Below are 23262 nucleotides of genomic sequence, written 5' to 3'. Positions count from 1 at the left end.
AGGGAGCTGGTGTTTCCCTTACCAACAGGGAACACAGAAAGGTTTAAAGCACAGGACTTGTTATGTAACAGTGCAGAATTCAGAAAGACGATGTTTGTAACAGATGAGTGCATTACACCAGGTGACTGTTTTCCTAACAAAATGATGATTTTATTGCTATAATACACAGCAGATACAAAAGTACCTTTAGCAAATACATAAGTCAGCAGTTATTATGGCAAAACCACTAATTTAACTTAGATCTTCCCCAAGAGAAGCTACTTACTTTGAAAATAACTTAAAACTAGAAATCAGATTATTGGGCTGCTGCTTAATGCATAATAATTTACAAAATGAAGAGGTTAAAAGGCTTTGCACAGGTATTGTTCACATTTATAGCCTTGGCTCAAACCCTGGCCTCTCACCAAAGAGAGATCTGCTTATAGCCGTACGTTCCAAGGCTCAGCCGCTTTTCTCCATCTTTCTTTAATGGTAGATTTCAAAAAGTACGCAGTGGCAGAACAGCAATTACTTAAAGCTACAGCTTTGCAGTACACTTTAAGGTCACATGATTTGGGCATTTGTTCCACCAGACTTGGGTAAAACAAGTGTGTTCATTTCAACATCAAAGCCAAGGTCTGCATCGGGTGAGTGCAGGATGGACCGTACAGTTCAAGCTGCCCCTTGCACCCCAACGCCCAGAGCCTGGAGAGCCTGTACAGTATATTCTGTGGACAGTGAGAGTTACTGAGTCCTCAGGGTGCAGCCTGGGCCCAGTAGAAGAGTGACCATCTGGGCTTCCTGCACGGTGAGCTGCTGCCAAGGCACCGTTTGGTGTGTCCGCCAGCTCGCCCCCAGCAGAGGAAGCACAGGTCTTAGCCTAACCTCAGATGACCTTTTGGATAGGTCTGATTTCAGTCTTACCTCTGATGAGTTGGTTTGAATTTGGATCTATTTTTTTTAATTAAAAAATCTAGCTTAAAACAGGTACTACTGTGTCATCAAAATTCCTGTGGCCCTGGGCTGCATTCAGAGACTTACCCAAAAAGGGAAGAAAGTGCTCAATATATACTTTCTGTATTAGGCTACTGGAAATGAATAAATTCAGAATATGAACCTAGAGCAACATACAATACTAGATGCCACCTGTAGTTATATGTTTTTAAAAAGTCAAAAGCTGCTTTCTTCTTTTCATGAAAAGGGCTGAACTTTGGTGTCATCAAATCTAACCCTTCACAAATGAGGAAACTGAGGTTCAGAGAGACTGCAGCCCCAAGGTCAGCCCTTCCTTCCTAAGCCCGCTGTCAACTCAGGGCAGGGATTGTCTTTTTATACAGCCCCAAGTTCCTACCTGTAAACCTTTAGAGCTCTGTACGGGCAATAAATAAACAGATGAAAGTAACCATTTACAGTGGATCCTTGTGTAAGAGTTTTCCACAGAGCAGAGGAATCAGGTGTTGCAAAGATATAGCTCAGGTCTGGCTATTCACAGAGTTTTATAATACAGTGTAATTACATCTCAGTCCAATATACAAAAGATAAAAGCAACAAGTAAGCTTTTCACTTACAACCGACAAAGTAGTGAAAGAGTTTCCCCAGGGGGGCAGATTTGGCAGATGAGCCTTTACTCCATAGAAAGAACTGGAAGATTAGAAAAGGCATAGAAAAAGGAAAGTGTTCTTTAGGCATCTTTCACCTGTTCTCTCGCTATCCTTTTGAGTAGCCTGGAGGGAATATTTCAGAATGGATGTGCTACAAAAGCAATCAAAAGTGAAAGGCACTTTTTCTTCTAAATTGTTGCCTTTAATAATTTCATTAATTCTTGTCAACAATTTTTATGGGCCTGCTTATTAAAAATAAAAGATCTGGGTGGAAACGCTGATTACACAAAGGTGCTTCCCCTCTGAGAACACCTAACATTACAATATGAAAACGGTGGCTTCAAGAATCTGCATTCTTTTAATGACCTGTATCAGATGAGTAAAAAGACACTCCAGACATCATGAATGCTTTCTTAATACAACAACAGTACCTTCTACACACATGAACAGAGCTGTTCAGGGAGCCTGATTTGGTATGAATTGGGGCTGGCTCCCAGGTGGAGCCTGCTCTCAGAACACACCGGAAAGCTGGAAGGCTCCAGTGCGGCTGCTTGCACACACAACAGTACAGTTTTACTTTTTTCCCGGACAGTGTGAAGACAGTGCCATCAGCTCTAGCCTTGCAGGAGGGCGAAGTCATTCTTCAGACTTGTACTCCTGGCTCTGGTGTTGCATCCTGGAAAGGACGCGCTCATAGAACAGCAGGTAGGCGCTGGAGGACAGGACCTCCTGCAGGCTGGCCTTGCGGACAGTGTCATCGGAGACCCACAGCCACTGGTTGCTGGTTGAGAGAGGGTTCCTGGCCGAAGGTGGGGACCGTCGGTAAGTGACAAAGTGTCCAGAGTGCATGTCTCCATGGTGGACGACAACTGCCATCAGCCGGAAGAGGTATGTGGAGGAGCTGAACGATAGGAACACATGTCAGGGGTTTACAATTTTAACAAAAAAGACTTTATAGGCAAAAACGAAAGAATCCTAATGTTAAATAGGGGATCAATACAATAGTAAGTCCATACCACCGAATGCTACACAACTATTAAGATACAGATCTGTATTTACTGACATGGCAAGATGTACATTCTATGAGTATATGTATATTGTATATATGTGTATGTTTGTATCAAATGAGTGTATGTGTTTATGTATACTGTATGTATGTGTGTTCACATACCCACATATGACTTTATAGACTGCGGGACCCTAAATGTTTAATTGGCTATCTCTAGGTGGTATCCCAAGAAATTTTATATTTTCTTTATATTTTATACATACACACATATATATACACATACATATGCATATGTAAATTTTATGTACTTTAAGAATTCTTAGTTTAAAAGTTATTTCCATTTTGAACAAAAATAAGTAAGAATGTACAATCATGAAATTTCCCCTTAAAATGAAAAATAAACCTATACATATTCCTGAATTCATTTCTGTGAAAAGCTAATTTTCGAAGCTAAGAGTAGTGGTAGCTCTAAGATGGGGCCTGTAAAGGGCAGCTCACCTGTAGTCGGGAACAACCGGGAGAGGGAAGGGCATCGGTGCGGACAGTGTTGGTAATAAAGATGGGGAGCAGGCGCCATTCATAAAAATCTGTGTTTTGGGGGCCCCTGGCTGATTCAGAACTGCAAGAGAAAAAGGCCCGAGTCAAAGAAAATAAGCAGTGGCTCTGTAAACAAAGCCTGGTTTTGATTACCTTGAAAGTTAACTCCCCATAATGCTACAAAGAAAAAAATATATTTCATTTGGTATTATATAGATTCATAAAATAATCTGCCCTTTATCCTTAATCTAAAATAGGGATAATCTGTCTTAATGCCAAATAGGACAAGTGTATCTAGCTCCAGCTTTATGGCTAGCCTGGGATCTTTGAGCTCCTAGCCCTGTTTGCTAATGGCATGTATCAAAGTTAATCAGTAGCTAATTTACTGGCTTTTGACCTAAACCAAAGTTTCTCAACATGGCACCAGACGGTTTTGGCTGGATCATTCTTTGTTGCGGGGCCTGTCCTGGGCATCAGAGGATGTTGAACAGCATCCCTGGCCTTTACCCAGTAGCACCCCTCCCCTAGCAGTGACAACCAAAACTGTTACCAGACATTGCCCAATGTCCCTCGGGCGGCAAAACTCCTCCAAGTTGAGAACCACTGATCTAAGCATTCTATTTTCTTTAATTCTGTCAGCTTCTAAGGAATACCAACATGTAACAGCATTAATACATGTTTATGGGTATACATAAGATAATTAAGGCCATATTTACATGTCTTTTCCTTTCAAGTGTCATTTTTGGGGGCCGTTACATACCAAGTAGTTTACTGATGACTTTTTTTTTTTTTTTTTGGCGGAGTCTCGCTCTGTCGCCCAGGCTGGAGTGCAGTGGCGCGATCTCGGCTCACTGCAAGCTCCGCCTCCCGGGTTCACGCCATTCTCCTGCCTCAGCCTCCCGAGTAGCTGGGACTACAGGCGCCCGCCACCTCGCCCGGCTAGTTTTTTGTATTTTTTAGTAGAGATGGGGTTTCACCGTGTTAGCCAGGATGGTCTCGATCTCTTGACCTCGTGATCCGCCCGTCTCGGCCTCCCAAAGTGCTGGGATTACAGGCTTGAGCCACCGCGCCCGGCCGACTTTTTTTTTTTTTTTAAAGACAGGAGCTTGCTCTGTTGCCCAGGCTGGAGCACAGTGGCGTGATCAGAGCTCACTGCAGCCTCAAACATCTGGGTTCAAGCAATCCTTCCACCTCAATCTCCCAAACTGCTGGGACTACAGGTGTGAGCCACCACGACTGGCCCTACTGCTGGCATCTTTAACCATAGCCAGCATGCTCTCAACATTAGTAAACCTGCACCCCAGCCCAGGAGAGGGGGAAGGTGGGGTGCAGAGGTCTTTGATTTAAAACCAGGGCTAAGGGCTGAACCTGAGTCTGTCCCCTACCTCATCTCTTTTCGATGTTAATTTAGTGACTTGATGAGAAAGAGGAAAACACAATCTCCCTGACATGATGAGGTGTCGGGCCATGCAACTGTGGTCACAAAAAGAACAAAAGGACTAAGGGACCCTAAATAGGAAAGTATGGGGTGTGAGACGATCCTGACCTAACTGGGGGCGGCAGGCAGGTGGTGAGTTCAGGCTGAGAGCCCTTCAAGTGAGTGGGTTTTCCTCATGTCTAACTCTAAAGAGCTCAGTGTGTCACTAGAGACACCTTTAGAAAATGGACCAACAGGCCGGGCGCGGTGGCTCAAGCCTGTAATCCCAGTACTTTGGGAGGCCGAGGCGGGTGGATCACGAAGTCAGGAGATCGAGACCATCCTGGCTAACATGGTGAAACCCCGTCTCTACTAAAAATACAAAAAACTAGCCGGGCGTGGTGGTGGGCGCCTGTAGTCCCAGCTACTCGGAGGCTGAGGCAGGAGAATGGCGTAAACCCGGGAGGCGGAGCTTGCAGTGAGCCGAGATCGGGCCACTGCACTCCAGCCTGGGTGACACAGCGAGACTCCGTCTCAAAAAAAAAAAAAAAAAAGAAAAAGAAAATGGACCAACATGGCATTCTAGGGCCAGTTCTCCTGTGCGGTGTTTACCCTTGGACCAATCATTCAACCCCATGGAGCCTCCACGTTCTCATCAGTAAGACCAGGGGTGATAATAGCTACCTGGCTTAACTGAGACCTCAGCTGAGGGCAGTAATGGAATCAGATACATAATTCAGTACAGAAGTCACTTCAGCCCCCAGAAGAGGTTTGGTGATCTTTAGCCAGGACATGTCCTCCCCACATTTCCTGTACTGACAGGAAATGACACGACCAAAAAAAGAAAAAAAAATTCACTGAAATGATGTGAGCCAATGATTATATCATTTAGTGGAAAGATCAGAAGACAAGGCTGCAATTTTAAGCATTTCTCTCTGTACTTTTTCATCTGTAATATGGTTTCAAAAACCATACATCTCTCTGCTACATAATTTTAACCTCTTCTAAGAAATCTTCCCTCTTCCACCCCCAATCCTGCTGTTCTCAAGAGTTTAAGCAACCATTGTACAAGCCTTGTGCTCATGTTATAAGGGACCCAGAAGGTGGTGACGCCAAACTGCTTTTCTCTGTGCTGAAAATTCCTGCTGCATCAGCTCCTCGTGCACACACCTGGCGTGGGGGCTCCCGGCCCATCCTGCAGCTCCAGTGTAGGCCCTGGGTTCTTGTTCAGTTTAGGGTTGTGTTGACTAGGTTTATGTCCAAGGAGGTGGTACTTGTAAATGTCCATCATCAGGAACTCATTGAACTGCACGTGCTCGTGCCGCTTCAGAGGCGTGCCGTGACTGGACCAGCTCAGCCGCTGTAGGTGGATGCACAGACACTGAGGGAGCTGCGGGTGGAAGAGAAACCGGGAGAACTGAGTTGTTTCAGTGGCAGGACACACGGAGTCCTCAAAACAAAACCAACAGGGTGTGTGGTGTGGGCTCACCTTCCCTAGTTTTAACTGTTTAACAAAAGTGGTCCTCTGATGTTCCACCTTTTCCCCATTCAACGTTCCCTTGGCTTCAATCTGAAATAAAAGAAACATTTATCTGCAGAAATGCCTAAAATAGGACAGCTTTGGAGTGCTGCAGACAACAGTGGTGTTATAGCGGCACACAGTTGGCACTTGACTGCTACCTGCTGAAATGAATTCAGCTGCCCAGTTATTTGTGAATTGTTTCCCCTGATCTCTCTTAGTCATTAAATAACAGCAACAGTGGAGGGAAGAGAACGTGAAGAGCGAACATTGATGCTCTGACACTGGCATGTCATCTATTAATTGTTTTCTGTCTTCAAAAATTCTGTTCCATACAGTTCCTCTTGAGTCAGAGGGGAAAACTCAGTTACTTAGGGGAGTTAGGCAGGTAGCACAGGTTAAAAGAAAGGATGCAAAACAAATGGGACTGGAAGCAACTGCAGCAAACTGGAGAGGGCATTTCTCATCTCAGCGTGACAGTTTATTCTTTAAATACTGTGCATGAAACAAAACTCATCTGGGAAAGAGATTTGGTCCATGAGCGGCCAATGTCCAAAGCAAGTTAGGGAGAAGTAGAAGTGGCTGAAAAGACCCACTGGGTACAGTCAGAAGAGCTCAGGGTCAGTGGTGTGAGAGGTGCTACATCAGCACACACAGACCAGCTGGGAATGACTTTTGGGGTTCAATGCATACCTTTGTACAGTTGTCACACACAACATCCCGCACTGATTCTGATGAGATGAAGTGGTGAAGGCAGTGGTCCAGGGTCAATGGGTGACCCTACAGCATGAGAAGAAGAAAATTACTACAATTCAAAGGACAGCTATACTGAAACTGTTAGCAGATGGCAGTGTGAAGACCAGAACTTTATTTTGATGTATGCAGGCAATAAAGTTTTATAGTCACAACTGGATGTTTCCTGGACAAACATGGGACTCAAAGCTCCCCAGACTGCTATTATGGACAGATTCTAGAGCATGAGGATGTAACTGCACGAACTTGTGGACTTCCATGCTGTTTTAGGTATCTTTGAATTTGAGGTTAATGTCTGTGTGTGTGTATTCAAAAAGCCAAAATTTCTGGAGCAAAAGAAAAACCATTCATTATCCTCCCTCCCATAATCATGCCACATATTAAAGTTAACATGGGGTTCAACCAACCATGTATCTGAGTTAACATGGGGTTCAACCATGTATCTGAATTACACATAGTGCCTGAGCCACATAAAATGCCTCAAAACCCTTTCAGATTGAAATGTCTCTGAAACAGACTCCAAATAAACCATAAATCAGTACATACCCATGTGGCGGCTGGAATACTTAGTGAAAGGCTATCAAAGGTATCAAATCGAACAGGACTCTGAAACAAATATTGCAGAAAATCCAGAAAAAATTTAGGCTTAGTTCAAAGTTTTAAAGATGGAAGATATGTGACTATGAAACAGTTTAATATTGAGATGCCCAACATTAACATAGTAAAATATAATGTACTTAGTTAGAATCAAATTCTATTAAAACAACCTTGTACACATAAGAGGTACAATAATACTAAAGAATCACTTGGAACAACTGAAAGATTAAATACCTGAGCCAGAAATAATTTTGGGATTTTATTTTAAGGAAATAACCATGGGCATAACTGCAAGGATATTCATCAATATTATTTATAATAGCAAAAATTTGAATACAGTCAGCATTACTTAACAATGGGGATACAGTCTGAGAAATGCATCCTTAGGTGATGTCATCATTGTGTAAACAACACAGAGTGCACTTACAAAACCTAGATGGTGCATCCTACTACACACCTAGGCCATAGGGTCTAGCTACTGCTCCTAGGCTACCAACCTGTACAACATGTTACCGTACTGAATGCTGTAAGCAACTATAACACAGTGGGCAGGATTTGTGCATCTAAACATAGAAAAAGTACCGTACAAATAAAGTATTATAATCTTACGGGACCACCATCATATATGTGGTTTGTCATTGACCAAAACATCATCATACAGCACATGACTGTAGTTGAAAGTTTTAGCGAATGGTTTAATAAATTATATAGCATGTCCACAGAATGAAACACTACGTTAAACAAAATGTAGAAGAATGTATGATCATGTGGAAAGATGTTCACATTAGATTATTCATTGCAAAAAAGCAGACGACGAAGTAGGGTGAGACAGTGCCTGCTTTTAGTGATGGCAGAGGCGCTTGGGTAGATTAACCCTCCTTGAGATAACAATTGTAAAGTTTGGAACAAAACAAAACAAAACGGTTTGAATGAACAGAGAGCTACCAAAAGCAGGCAGAAATGGAAAAGAAATCAACTCTTGGAAAAACAGAACTCTGTGGGCGAGATTTGTGTGTTTGTGGCTTTTTTTCCTGGTTGATGTGGTGCTGGGTGGCAAAAAGCAGCATCCTACAGGATTGAGTAGTCAGATGACAGAGTTCAAGAATCAGGGCTGGTGGAGAGACCAGGGTAAATGCCAGGAAGAAAGGAGACACAGAGGGGATGAGCCCCAAAGTTTATACCTAAACTCTGTTCAATTCCAGGGCTGATCCCTGAACCACACGTGCACGGGGGAAACTCCAGGGAGCCTGGCAAAAAGTAGCAGCTGGAAGCTAAAAAAACTGAGCAGAGGTTTTGCCACCCAATGTAGGGGAGACAGAGTTGAGTTTGAGCCCAGCCAGGTTAACTGCGGGCCAGAAGAAAATTAATTTTTCTTCATAGAAATGTAACAGAATCCCTACTCTCTATGTCTGTACTATGATGTTAAGTACACAATAAAAAATTACTAAACATAAAATACAAAGAAGTCAGCACACAAGGACCTCACAGATGCATCATAAATATGCTCAAGGATGTAAAGGAAAATATACAGTGACAGTGAATGAACAAATTGAGAATCTCAGAACAATGGAAACTATTAAAAAGAAGGCAATAGAAATTCTATAACTAAAAACAACAGTGACTACCATGAAAAATTTGTTGCATAGGCAAACAGAGACTGGAGATGAAAAAAGAATCAGGCCAGGTATGGTGGCTCACACCTGTAATCCCAACACTTTGGGAGGCTGAAGTGGAAGGATCACTTGAGCCCAGGAGTTTGGGACCAACCTGAGCAACACAGTGAGACCCTGTCTCTACAAAAAATAAAAAAAATTAGCTGGGTGTGGTGGTGCACACCTGTAGTCCCAGCTGCTCAGGGGGCTAAGGTGGGAGGATAACTTGAGCCTGGGAGGTTGAGGCTGCAGTGAGCTATGATCACATTATTGCAATTCAGTCTGGATGACAGAGCTAAGACCCTGTCTCAAAAAAGAAAAAAAGAAAAAAAGAGAGAAAAGAATCAGTGAACATGAAGATAACAGCAATGATCTAATTTAAAGAACACACAGAAGAAAGATTGAAGAAAATTGAACAAGACCTCAGTGACCTGTGGGCCAACATTAAGTAAACTAATAAGTAAAAATGGGCATAAAATCTTTGTTGAAAAAATAATGGCCAAGAATTTTCAAATTTAGTTAAAAAAAAAAAAGTACAGATTTAAGAAACTCAGCAACCCCAAACAAGATAAATAAGATAAATACTAAGAAAACCACATCTATACACAGCATGAACAAAAATAAAGAGAAAATTTTGTAAGCAGTATAAGCAGAAGAAAAAAATGACACTTTACATAGAGAAGAATGATATAAATGACACTAACTGAAAAAATGGAGGCCAGAAGACAATAGAACAATGTCCTTAAAATGATGAATTTAAAATAAACCAAAGCAAAACAACGGCAACACTGTCAACCCAAAGTTCTATATCCATCAAGTACTATTCTTCAAAAATGAAGGTAAGACAAAAACATTTTCATATACATGAAATCTAAGTGTATCCATCACCAGTACACCTATAACAAATGTTGAAAGGATGTTTTTAGGCCAAAAGGGAAAAAAACATAAAATGGATTTTCATCTACATGAAAGACTGAGAACAAGAAAAAAGGTAAATATATTTTTTATATTAATTAATTAATAGAAGCGAAGGTGACTCTTACACACTACTGGTGGCAACGTAAATTGGTGCAGCCTTTCTTTTTTTTTTTTTTTTTTTGAGACTGAGTCTCGCTCTGTCGCCCGGACTAAAGTGTAGTGGAGCGATCTTGGCTCAATACAACCTTGGCCTCCTAGGTTCAAGCCATTCTCCTGTCTCAGCCTCTGGGGTAGCTGGTATTACAGGCGCCCACCACCATGCCTGGCTAAGTTTTGTAATTTTAGTAGAGACGGGGTTTCACCATGTTGGCCATGCTGGTCTTGAACTCCTGACCTTGTGATCCACTCGCCTTAGCCTCCCAAAGTGCTGGGATTACAGACGTGAGCCACAGCGCCTGGCTGGTGCAGCTATTATGGAAAATCGTACGGAGGAGGTTCTTCAAAAAGTTAAGAACAGAACTACTGTATGAACTAGCAATACCACTTCCGGGCATATATCCAAAGGAAATGAAATGAAACACACATAACTCTTTAAAGCAAAAACTATGACACAGTATTGTGGGGTTTATAATGTATGTATAATAGCACAAAGGCTGGGGTAACAGAACTATATTTTTGTAATATTCCAGGATTTTACATGACAAAGTATAATATTAACTCTAAACAGAATGTGATAAGGTAAAATTGCATAATGTAATCTCACACACACACACCCCCCCATACACAAACACACAAGAGTAAAGCTAAAAGGCCAACAAAGGTATTAAAACGGAATACTAAAAAGTATTCCATTAACCTGAAAGAAGCCAGTGAAGGGGGAACAGAAGAACAAGAAAAAATGTAAGACAAACAGAAAATAAATGGTAAAATGGCAGACTGAAATCTAATCACATCAATACTTAAACTGAATGTAAATGAACTAAGCATTCCAACTAAAAGACTGTCAAGCTAGATAAAAAAGCAAGACCCATTATATGCTGTCCACAAAGCCACACTTTAAAGGGCTGAAAATAACAGAAAGAAATTACCCAATAAACATTAGCTAGATTAAAAATGAGTCACTCAAATAGACTTCAAGTCAAGGAGTCTTAGCAGAAATGAAGAGGGACAATTTATCATGACAAGATGAGTTAACTCATCATAATACATACGCTTGTATCCAATGACAAAGTTTTAAAAAATTAGCAGAAATAGAGCTAAAGAAAGACAAATTTTAACAAACAAGCAAGAAATAATACCAATATTAAACAAAATCTTTCAGTAAACAGAGGAGTGAACATTTTCCAGCCTATTTTATGAGGCTAGTATAATCCTTATAACAAAGCCTGACAAAGACATCACAAGAGAAGAAAAGTGTAAGAACAATATTCCTCATAAACATAGATACTAATATCCTTTAGGAAATATTAGCAAATCAAATTCACTAATATATAAAAACAATACAGCATCACCATCAAGTGCGGTTTATCCCAGAAAGGCTGGTTTAACTTAGAAAAATGAATTACTGTAATTCACCATGTTAACAGAATAAAATAATAAAATAAAATATGATCATCTCAATAGATGCAGGAAAAAAATGACAAAATTCAATCACTATTAATTACAAAAATTCTCAGGAAACTAGGAACAGAAGGGAAGTTTCTCAGTATGATAAAGGGGTAAACTAAAACCTAAAGCTAATATCATACTTAATTATAAAACACCAAATACTTGCTTCAGAAGGTCTGAAACAAAGCAAAGATGTTTGCTATCATCACTCTTATTTAACTTTGTACCAGAAGTCTTAGCCAGGATAATAAGGCAAAGAAAAAAAAAAAAAGAATAAATACTGGATTGGAAAGGAAGAACTAAAACTATTTCCATTCATAAGCAACATGACTGTTTATATACACAGAGAATACTAAGGAACATATAACAAAACTTCTATAGCTTCTAGAATAAATGAATGTTTACAAAAATCTCAAATAGAAGGTCAAAATATAAACAGCTGTATGTCTATATACTAGGGGCAAACAATTTGAAAATAAATTTTTTTGATTCCATTTACAATAGTATCAAAACAATGCAAGGAAAAAAGAGATGAATAGTCAACTTACAGATTACAGTTCCTTAACATATCTTACATATCTTTTAATATGCGAACCTTATTTTTAAAAAGACCATTCAACATATTAGTCTTCAAGGTAATGTCACTCAGAACTGCAATGACACAGCAATCAAAAATCAACAAAATGAAAAGGCAACATATGGAATAAAAGAAAATATTAGCAAACCATATATCTGATAAGAGGTTAATATCCAAAACTGAATACTTGAAATATACTAAGAGAGTGTTTATAAGGAACTCATATGAACGAACAGCAAAAAACAACACAAAACAAAGTAACATAATTAAAAAATGGACAAAGGACATGAATAGACACTTTCCAAAAAAAGACATATAAACGGCCAGCAGGTATATGAAAAGGCACTCAATATCACTAATCACCAGGGAAATGCAAATAAAACCACAAAGAGCTATCACCTCACACCTGTTAGGATGGCTATTACCAAAAAGACAGCATGTGGTCAGGTGCAGTGGCTCATGCCTTAATCCCAGTACTTTTGGAGGCCAGACAGGCGGATTACCTGAGGTTGGGAGTTCAAGACCAGCCTGGCCAATATGGTGAAACCCGATATCTACTAAAAATACAAAAGATTAGCTGGGCATGTTGGCATGCGCCTGTAATCCCAGCTACTTAGGAGACTGGGGTGGGAGAATTGCTTGAACCCAGGAGGCGGAGGTTGCAGTGAGCCAAGATGGCACCACTGCACTCTAGCTTGGGTGCGGCAGAGCGAGACTCCATCTGAAAAAAAAAGACAGCATGTAACAAGTGTTGCCGAGGGTGTGGAGAGAAGACAACGCTTGTACGCTGTTGGTGGGAATGTAAATGGAAAACAGTATGGAGGTTCCTCAAAAAGTTAAGAATAGAACTACTATTATGAACTAGCAATACCACTCCTAGGTATATATCCAGAGCAAATGAAATCAGGATCTCAAAGATATATCTGCAAAACAATGTTCACTGTAGCATTATTCACAATAGCGAAGATATGGAACATCTAGACAGATGAATGAGAAAATGTGGTATACATGTACAATGGAATATTATTCAGCCATCAAAAAGGAAGTTCTACCATCTGTGACAACATAGATGAAACTGGAGGCCATCTGCTATGTGAAATAAGCCAGATATAGATAAACACTGCCTGATCTCATACCTACATGGAATCTAGAAAAGCCAAACTCACAGAAGCGGAGTACATGGTGGCTGCCGGGGCTGGGGAGGTGGGGAGATGTTGCTCAAAGATGCAAACCTTCCGTTATAAGATGAATAAGTTCTGGAGAGTTAACGTATAGCATGGTGACTACAGTTAATAATACTGTATTGTATTCTTGAAATATACTGAGAGTGTTCTCACCACATATAAGCACAGGTGCACATGCACACACACACACATCAAATCATCACTTTGTACACCCTAAATATATACAATTTTTATTACTGATTAGATCTCAATAAAGCTGGGGGGAAAAGCCACAATTAGATACTACTTTGCACTCAGTAGGATGGCTAGAACCACAATGTCAGACAGGACCTAGAGAGTGGGCTGACATCAAAATGTGGGGGAGGCTGTGGAGAATTGGAACCCCTTGTACACTGCTGGTGGGAATGTAAAATGGCATAGTCACTTTGGAAAACAGTCTGGCAGTTCCTCAAAAGGTTAAACAAAAGAGTTACCATATAAGCTAGCAATTACCCAATTGAAGTGAAAATATATGTCCACACAAAAACTTGTATGTATATGTTCACAGCAACATTATTCATAATAGCCAAAAAGTGTTAACAATCCAAATGCCCATCAACTGATGAATGGAAAAAAAATGTTGTAGATCCATGTAATGCAATATTATTTGGTAATAAAAGGAACAAAGTACTGATTCATGCCACAATATGGAAGAAACGTGGAAATATTACGCTAAATGAAAGAAGCCAGACACAAAAAGCCACACATTACATGATTCCATTTATATGAAGTATCCGGAATATGCAAATCCATAGAGACAGAGGTAGATTCATGGTTGACAAGGGGTAGGGGGATGGAAAGGATGGGGAGAGGCTGCTAATGAGTCTGGAGTTTTTTTAGGGGGCCATGAAAATGTGATAAAGTTGACTGATCCCAGAGTCAGTAATGGCTGTGAAAAAATAAAATAAAATAAAATGGATTGGGGTGACAGTTGTACAATTCTCTATTTTTGTATTATATTGGAAATTTTCCATAATAAAATATTATTTTAAAACCTCAAAAGCAAAGGGGAAAAAACCAGCCCTAGAATCTACTGTGTCCACCATGAGCAAAGACCCAACCACTGGACTCGAGATCCTGCCAATCCACAGTGGGTCTGTTGTCCTTGGAGCAGAAGATGCCATCTGAGGATCAAATGACATGCTGACACTGACCGAAGTGGGGTAGTCAGTCCACTACTGTGCAGAGGCTAGGTAGTCTCTAACACCAGTGACCAATGCCAGCCCACTCTCTAGGTCCTTTTAAGAATACTAACTTTTGGAAAACCTCATCCAGAAATAACAAGTGTTGGTATTTACCTGGTGTTCACAGTGTTTGCAGACCATATTACTAGTGAGTCTTCCATGAAAAGGATGTTGAGACTTCCAGTGATTGGATGTGGGGTGAGGTGACCCTGGAATGCAAAAAGTTTTTTGATATGTCACTTTTAGCCCTTTGGCACCAAGCTCAACATTCATCTTCCTTTCTAGTATGTCGTAGAAACTCCCTCTTGAGAAAAAATGTTCTTGAAAAGTACATTGAAATAGCTTTCCTCATTGACTTCCATCCAAAAGACATCCCATTCCTTCATAGGAGAATTTACACAGATCTATCTTTACATATGGTTTCTGTATAATGGGTAGAGCCACATTTTAAAAAGGAATTTGTGTTTAATAACGTCTTTTTACAAACACATGCTTAAAACGTTTGAGATGTCAAAAGAAGGATACCACCAGTGAACATTCCATAAAGTGAGATAAAATCTTCTGAAATAATCAGAATAAGCAAGTTCTGAATAACTAGGCCTTTCTTTGGCTAGAATGGGGTTCAATGGAAAGAACGTAAGTGAGAAACCCAGGCTCTGGAGTCAGGCAGCCCAAGGATCAGCTCTGGCTCTGCTTCTTATTCGCTGCCTGACCTGGGAATGCCTTTCATCTCTGCAAGCCTCAGTGTGCAGAAAATTGGGATAGTTATTATCCCATTAACTCCAGTACCATCAACTTTGTAGAGTTGTTATGAGGCTTAAATGAGATAATGCAAAGCCTGGCAAACAGCATGGGCTCAAAAAATACTTGTTCCTATTACTACACAAAGGAATTAATATGCTAATTTTATTTTTTAAGTCTTTTTTTTTTTTTTTTTGAGACGAAGTCTTGCTCTGTTGCCCAGGCTGGAGTGCAATGGCACGATCTCAGCTCACCGCAACCTCCGCCTCCTGGGTTCAAGCAATTCTCCTGCCTCAGCCTCCAGAGTAGCTGGGATAACAGGCATGTGCCACCACGCCCGGCTAATTTTGTATTTTTAGTAGAGACGAGGTTTCTCCATGTTGATCAGGCTGGTCTTGAACTCCTGATCTGAGGTGATCCACCCGCCTCGGCCTCCCAAAGGCTGGGATTACAGGCGTGAGCCACCGCGCCTGGCCTTAAGTCTTAGAAAACAACAATTTCCTCCTAAGGATGACTTTGGTAACATGCAGTAGAATTTGGCAGCACTGGAAATGCTGAAGACACGACAGATTCAGCTCATTACATTCTTCCCAGGATGAATTTGAAAAGGTAAAAAGAAAGCCCTTGTGTTTGAAGTACAAATAAGCCAGTTTCAAGAAAAGTAAGCTGGGCTGGGGTGCAAGGGAACACCAAGAGAATCTATTTAAAGCTATTTCCAAAATACAACTTCCTTTGCAAGCACATCACACTTCAAGCTGGCCTGTATGTCACCAGAAAAAAATATTTTTAACACAAGCAAATTATTATCATATCTTAAAAGTCCACATCTTATGTGTTATATTTCAATGGAAAACGGCTACCTCTTGTGCGGCAGGTAATTTGTTTGGGAGTTATTTCTGACTGCTGCTGTAGGGGAAAAAAAAAACAGACTGAAAACCCTGCTATAATCCCTTTTACCACCCTTACCCCACCCCTAAACCTTACAACTTTCTATGTTGATTACACCACTAAAAATCAACTTTTAACAAAGCTCAGGTTTCTAAAGGTAGCCTCAATTAGCCTATCTGGCTGGATACTATGCATATTCTTTCATCAAATGCAATAGAAACATATTTCTTCTTTCCAGAATATTTTCATCCTTACTGTTTAACTTTTATCAACTCCCCCCGATATTTATACTGTTACAGGGAAATGAGGGGTCACTTAGTATTCCTATGGCCCCTGTTCCCCTGTATTAAACAGGAAAAAACAACACATTCTTTCTTCTCAAAGCCAACACAAATTGCAGCAATGAATCATTTGAAAGAGCCTTGACATCCCTAATCAGAGTCACCAACTGCAAAGCATGTAAAGACCCTCCCCGGCCTCATTCCTATCACTGATTTTTACTGAATCTTACTTTTGTGTTTAAAGTTGTACAAAGATTACACTTGCCTCTCCTATACTTATCAAATATGCATAAGCTGCACAGAACGTGTTGGAAATATTAATCGTTTACCTCCAGGGAATGCACATCAAACAAATGTGTGACCCGAGGCTGGCGGTCTCGCTCATCTTCCAATGACGAGGTAATGACATGGAATAATTCGTGAGCATCCTGTCAAAGGGCAAAGCACTCTTTAGAGAGGCTGGATGAGGAAAGGGCAAGATCAGAACTACCCACCTCGGGCAGACGCCCTACAGTGAATGTGGGAAGAATTTGCTTTCTACCTTCTCAAGGCCCAGCTCATTAAAGAAAACAGTTATGTCCTAGACACTGTCACGAGTGAAGACCCTCAAGCAAGAGGTCCAGGAGCAGAGAGCAGGAGAGAAAGCCAGGCAGCTGCCTTCATGCCAGCAGTCTCTGAGATAGTTCTGTTTCACTGAGACAGCCTTGACCTCTGCTCCGACTTCAAAAGATTAGGCTTTTTGCTAATTGTGGTAAAATACACATATCATAACATTTATCATCTTAACATGAATGATTCTGTGGCATTAAGTACATTCATGTTGTGCAATCATCACCGCCATCCATCTTCAGAACTTTTTCATTTTCCCCAGCTGAAACTCCATACCTGTTAAACACTAATTCCCCATTTTCCCTTCCCCCACCCCTGGCATCCATCATTCTTTCTGTCTCTAGGAATCTGATTACTCTGGGAACCTCACACAAGTGGAATCATACAGTGTTGGTCTTTGTGACTGGCTTATTTTCCTTGGCATAATGTCTTCAAGCCTCACCCATGTTGTAGCATATTGCAGAATTTCCTTCCTTTTTAAGGCTGAATAATATTCCATTGTATGAAAGTTTTGTTTACCTATTTATCAGCTGATAAACGCTTGGGTTGCTCCTACCCCTTGGCTATTGCAAATATGCTGCTATTAACCTGAATACACAAATATCTTACTGAGTTCCTGCTTTGTTTGAATTCTTTTGGTTTGTACCCAGCAGCGGGATTGCTGGATCCAATGGCATGGGACTACTCTTGAACATCAACTCAAACGGCCCTCTCCCCAAAAACCCAAGCCATCCCTCACTCTTCCAGGAGTAACGGGGTCACAACACAGGTCCTCTGCTTCTCCTTTGGTGTCCCCTCACACTGCCACCAGAGCAATACTTTAAAAGGCAGACAGCTTTACTCTTCTGCTTTTAGCTTTCCAATGGCTTCCTCTACTAGAGTAAAACCTACCATTCTTACCTCGCCTACAAAGCCCCCAACATTCACAATGTCCCGGCCCCTGGCCTCTTTTGTGTTCCTTGAACACATCCAGCTTATTCCCATTTCGGGTTGTGCTGAGACCTTTGCACAGCTACCTCCTATCCTTCAGGTCTCTGCCAAAACAGCTCCTCCGCAGGGCATACTCCCCAACCAACTATCCAAAGCTGCCTCTACCCCTCTGAACCCTAGCCCACCCCCAGCCAATTCAGCAGCCGTCCTGAAAAAAGGCCCCTCCTCCAAAATATGCCCTAAATTCCTAAGGACTCTCAGCTCCCCTGCTTCAACCCCAGTCTGAGCCACGCCATCTCGGCCGGATAACTGCAGCGGCCTCCCACGTTTCCTCTCGGCTTGCATTCTTGCCCCTCCAGTCTTCCTTTTTTAACAAGTCAGATCAAACCAGTCCCCAGTTCAAAGCCCTCTAGTGGCTCCCCGCTGCACACACAATAGAAGCCGATACTGCCCATATCCTCCCAGTCCCTGCACAATCTGCTCCCCGCCAACTTCCGCCAGCCCCTCTCCTCCGCAGCCCTCCCCACTCTGGCCTCCCTGCCATTCTCCACAGGTGGCAGCTTTATAACTATCTCCAGACTTACACCCTAGCTTCTTCATCTGTCTAGAATGCTCTGCACCCAGGTGTCCACACACTTCACTCTCTTTTATACTTCTGGTCTCGACTGAAACCTCACCACCCAAGCGGAGCCTCCCTACCTGGAGCAGTCTTCCCCTGTCGCTTGGCTCCTCCTCCCCTGCCCACCCCTACCCACGCCATGTCACACCAGCTAGTTTCTTGTTAGCATATCCTGAAATTCCCTGCTTACTGTCTGCACCGACCACTGCCTGCTATCCTCATCCCCCACCGGAATACCAGCTCTAAGTGAGCAGGAAAACTCCTGCAGGTCATGTCTGCAGCTACAACTCCATTGCCCTCGACAGGCCCCACCCCAGGTATGAATTCAATAAATACCTGTTGCCTATATAAATGAATTCCCTCCTGGGCTATAAAACTGCAGCTGTAGAGTGCAAGTAGAGATTCAAAGATAAATAAGGCAAGGCTCTGGCCCCTGAGGGACCAGGTGTGGCAGCCTAGCTGTTAGCCAGCAGCACACCAGAGCTGCAGCCCTGTATAGATGAACAGGAAGCAGGGGACCTGGAGGAGAATCAGCGCTTCCTGTGAGGCTCAAGTGGGCCCAGGCTTGAAGCAGATCCAAGACACGATGGAGGTGGATCTATAACTTAACCCGTGGGTAAGCCATGTAACAACTCGGCCTTGAGGAAAGGGACAGCACTGCAGAGGAGGGGGAGCTTGAATGTGCACTGGAGCACCACACTGTCTTAAATCTTGGCTCTGCCCCTTAAATAGCTGCATGATTCTGGGCAAGTCATTCCACTTCTCTGAGCCTCAGTGTTTCCATCTGTAAAATGGGGACAATAGTAAACTCCTTACATGGTTATTGTGATAATAAAATCAGGTAATTTGCATAAAGCAAGCCTTTGGCCCAATGCATCCTCTGAAGCTCTAGCTTTAGACAAAGAAAATGGGTTGATAATCAGGGAAAGTCTGCTCCTGATTGAGTGGATCTCTGATAATACAGATGTGGGCAAGGCCCATGCTGGATGCTCTGGGTACCTTCAAACAGGAAAAGGCCACTGGACAGATGCGCCCACCTCTTTCTCCTGCAGACTACAGCATGGCATGGGCCCTAGATGTGGGCTGAAGATGTCGAAAATACTTCCAAGGAGGGACTGGGACCTAAGTGAGTCCTTCATGGAGAAGTCGGACTTTTATTTTTTTTTTTTAATTTTTTTTTTTTTTTGAGACGGAGTCTCGCTCTGTCGCCCAGGCTGGAGTGCAGTGGCGCGATCTCGGCTCACTGCAAGCTCCGCCTCCCGGGTTCACGCCATTCTCCTGCCTCAGCCTCCCGAGTAGCTGGGACTACAGGCGCCCACAACCGCGCCCGGCTAATTTTTTGTATTTTTAGTAGAGACGGGGTTTCACCGTGGTCTCGATCTCCTGACCTTGTGATCCGCCCGCCTCGGCCTCCCAAAGTGCTGGGATTACAGGCGTGAGCCACCGCGCCCGGCCAGAAGTCGGACTTTTAAAAAGTTATCTGATGTCCTTGGTGACTAAATCTCAAAGTTATTCTCTCAGTTTAGGGAAATGTAAAATGTAGATAAATAATTCCAGTTACCAGAGGAGGATTTTAGAAGTATTTTCTAAATAGAAAAACATTGCAACATACAATTGGATTAACTGAGATACATTTTAAGAAAGTATAGATACCACCAGCACCATGTCTAAAAAGTGACCTGTGGCTTCAGAATAAAGCAAAAATAAGAGAACACCTTTAAAAATAAGGGGGGCTACACAGCCTCCCCACCTCCCTTTTCAAAAGTCCGTCAATGCCCCTCATGTCAGCCCCACAGTTTTGGGAGGTCCATGATGCCGCCTCCCATTTCTCTGGACAGTGGCGGCAGACAACGCCTACATGAAGCTGGACAAGGCCATCTTGGAAGTGTGGCTGTGGAGGATGCAGCTGTATGCCACTGGGGGCTAGATTTTTTCATCCCTAGAGCTTCACTCTCTTGGCCTCTGCTTCAGACTTGCTGTTGGTAACAGTGGTCTGGCAGGGAGGAGGGTGGCCAAGTTCCAAAGAAGGCAGCAAAGCTGTAGTTGTGGAAAAGGGAGGTGGGAGTGACTGCATTCGGCCTTGGAATTGCATATGACATCTGCTTGAGGTTTCGGGCCACTTTAAGCCAAGCTTTGAAGATTGATTTTTTTTTAAATTGAGGGTGTGGTCCAGAAAAATCTTACCTAAACCTCTGAGTCTCCAAGATAAAGTCACCTGCCTCTTTCTAAAGAACCCAAGTGTCCCTATCACTTACTGGACTGCCAAGTCACTTAAGAACTAAAAAGATTTTGCTCTTTGGCAACTGTGTGTTTATGTCCCATCCCCCTAACCTTCTATCTACTGGGTGAAAAACAGCTGTATCTCCCCTCTGATCATGACAGCAGGAACAAAGTTGGTACTCTGGTCCCAGAACACTAAAGCTGTCTAAAATGTCACAGAAATGTACACTGGGGCCAGGCAATTGCAAGGTCAGACCCCAAGTCACTAGGGGAAAGGATTCTCCAAGCTAAACGTGTTCAAATGTTGTACTCACCTGTTCTTCAAATGATGAGATCTGCCATCTGTACATTCTTAAGACATCCAATAAGCAACTTGCATCTAAGACCTCATCATCAGTAACTTCTTGGCAGGACAAGGCTGGAAACAAAAAAGGTAAGACATTAAATTCACCAGCATCACAACTAACCAGAAAACCTGCACAGTATAACATATCAAAGTTAATTAAAAATTTAAGGACTACAGGCCGGGCGCGGTGGCTCACGCCTGTATTCCCAGCACCTTGGGAGGCTAAGGCAGGCGGATCACAAGGTCAGGAGATCGAGACCATCCTGGCTAACATGGTGAAACCTCGTCTCTACTAAAAAAAAAAAAAAAATTAGCTGGGCGTGGTGGCGGGAGCTTATAGTCCCACCTACTCAGGAGGCTGAGGCAGGAGAATGGCATGAACCCGGGAGGCAGAGGTTGCAGCGAGCAGAGATCGTGCCACTGCACTCCAGCCTGGACAACAAAGTGAGACTCCGTCTCAAAAAAAAAAAAAAAAAAAAAAAAAAAAGAAAAGAAAAAAAAGTTAAGGACTGCAGGATTCACCTTAGAATTAGGTATTTTTCATCATTCTTCGTAGCATTACCCAATGCGTAGTACTCTATTAGGCACTTAAGTTTACTGAATGAATGTAATTTTTCATGAGGCTGCAGCATTTAAATGAAGTAACTGATTCCTCTATCTTCAAACTATCATCAATATAAATTTGTTGCAAGGTTCTTATTGAGTAAAATGATTTTAACTCACAACTCTCAGGTTGGGAGGGCCGTTCCCAACCAACATTCATCCAGTCCAACCCCATATTTGGTGCCACACTCCTCTCCACAGGGCTGTTTCCCAAGGCCTTTGATTGTATTTGAGTTTCTGATTTTCAAGGCAAAGCATCAAGCTATATGCAGCAGCCTGAAAGCGTCTTTTGAGTGGTTTACTTTTACTTTTTTTTGAAACAGAGTCTCACTCTGTAGCCCAGGCTGGAGTGCAACGGTGTGATCTCAGCTCACTGCAACCTCCGCCTCCTGGGTTCAAGCGATTCTCCTGCCTCAGCCTCCCAAGTAGCTGGGATTACAGGCACATGCTACCACACCCAACTAATTTTTGTATTTTTAGTAGAGATGGGGTTCCACCATGTTGGCCAGGCTGGTCTTGAACTCCTAACCTCATGATCGCCCACCTCAGCCTCTCAAAGTGCTGAGATTGCAGGTGTGAGCCACGGCACTGGCCGAGTGGTTTACTTTTCAATCACAGGTGGAATCAGGCCTAATAAAATAGAAGTTTGATGGGCTTATGAATTTATATTATAATTACTTCTAGACCAAGGATTGGCACTTTTTCTGTAAAAGGCCAGAAAATAAACATCTTAGGCTTGCTTTTTTTTTTTTTTTTTTTTTTTGAGACAGGGTCTTATTCTGTCAGGCTAGGGTGCAGTGGTGTGATCTCGGCTCACTGCAGCCTTGACCTCCTGGGCCCAAGCAATCCTCCCAACTCAGCCTTCTGAACAGCTGGGACTACAGGCACATGCCTTCGTGCTCAGCTAATTTTTGTATTTTTTGTACTGACAGAGTTTCACCATGTTGCCCAGGCTGGTCTTGAATTTCTGGGGTGAAGTGATCTGCCCACCTTGGCCTTGCAACATGCTGGGATTACAGGTGTGAGTTCCTGTGCCTGACCACATTTTAGGTTTTGTGGACCACATGGTCTCTGTTGCAACTACTCAACTCTGCCATTGCAGCACAAAAGCAGTCATAGATGTAAAAAGAAAATAACATTTCAGGACCTTCTAAATGTATTATGCCAAGGAGAAGAGTGCTGGAAACAGTCAAGTAACACAGCTGCTTTTCTTCTCTGGCACATGGCCGCTGCTTCCTGACCTTTGCGTTGAGATGTTACAAATTAACCAGACTCCCTGTTCTTCATTCAAACCTAGGCTGAATGGCACTGGAGATAGAGACCCTTGTGATTATTACCTCTTTACAATGGAATGATAGGCAACGCCCTAAGAGTGTAATCCATAGTAGCCAATCAAATCTTACATCTGTATGTTAGCCATTGTATGGAAAATGTTATAATTCTGTTCAGTA

General features: G+C 42.3%; 1 protein-coding gene across 12 annotated transcripts in view; it reads right to left on the bottom strand.

Moving 5' to 3' along the window:
* Nucleotides 1-122: 122 nt before the first annotated feature.
* USP30 (ubiquitin specific peptidase 30) overlaps nucleotides 123-23262 on the bottom strand; it is a 34656-nt gene continuing 11516 nt past the window's right edge. For 3 of the 12 annotated variants that reach the window (XM_005572165.4, XM_005572171.4, XM_074007725.1), the window contains 10 exons: nucleotides 21177-21280; nucleotides 16814-16912; nucleotides 16176-16221; nucleotides 14689-14783; nucleotides 7362-7421; nucleotides 6756-6842; nucleotides 6033-6113; nucleotides 5714-5933; nucleotides 3088-3208; nucleotides 123-2481 (listed from right to left, as the gene is read on the bottom strand). In XM_005572165.4, the coding sequence (XP_005572222.1) occupies nucleotides 2217-2481; nucleotides 3088-3208; nucleotides 5714-5933; nucleotides 6033-6113; nucleotides 6756-6842; nucleotides 7362-7421; nucleotides 14689-14783; nucleotides 16176-16221; nucleotides 16814-16912; nucleotides 21177-21280 (1178 nt within the window). In that variant the 3' untranslated portion in view covers nucleotides 123-2216. Of the gene's footprint in view, nucleotides 2482-3087; nucleotides 3209-5713; nucleotides 5934-6032; nucleotides 6114-6755; nucleotides 6843-7361; nucleotides 7422-13560; nucleotides 14280-14688; nucleotides 14784-16175; nucleotides 16222-16813; nucleotides 16913-18978; nucleotides 19144-21176; nucleotides 21281-23262 lie in introns of those variants that run through there. The other 9 variants (XM_005572166.4, XM_074007724.1, XM_074007726.1 and 6 more) reach the window with 5 other exon arrangements.

Source organism: Macaca fascicularis, chromosome 11 (assembly GCF_037993035.2).
Source record: "Macaca fascicularis isolate 582-1 chromosome 11, T2T-MFA8v1.1".
Taxonomy (NCBI): domain Eukaryota; kingdom Metazoa; phylum Chordata; class Mammalia; order Primates; family Cercopithecidae; genus Macaca; species Macaca fascicularis.
The sequence above is the reverse complement of the archived record's forward strand: the minus strand, read 5'-3'. Positions and strand labels throughout refer to the sequence as shown.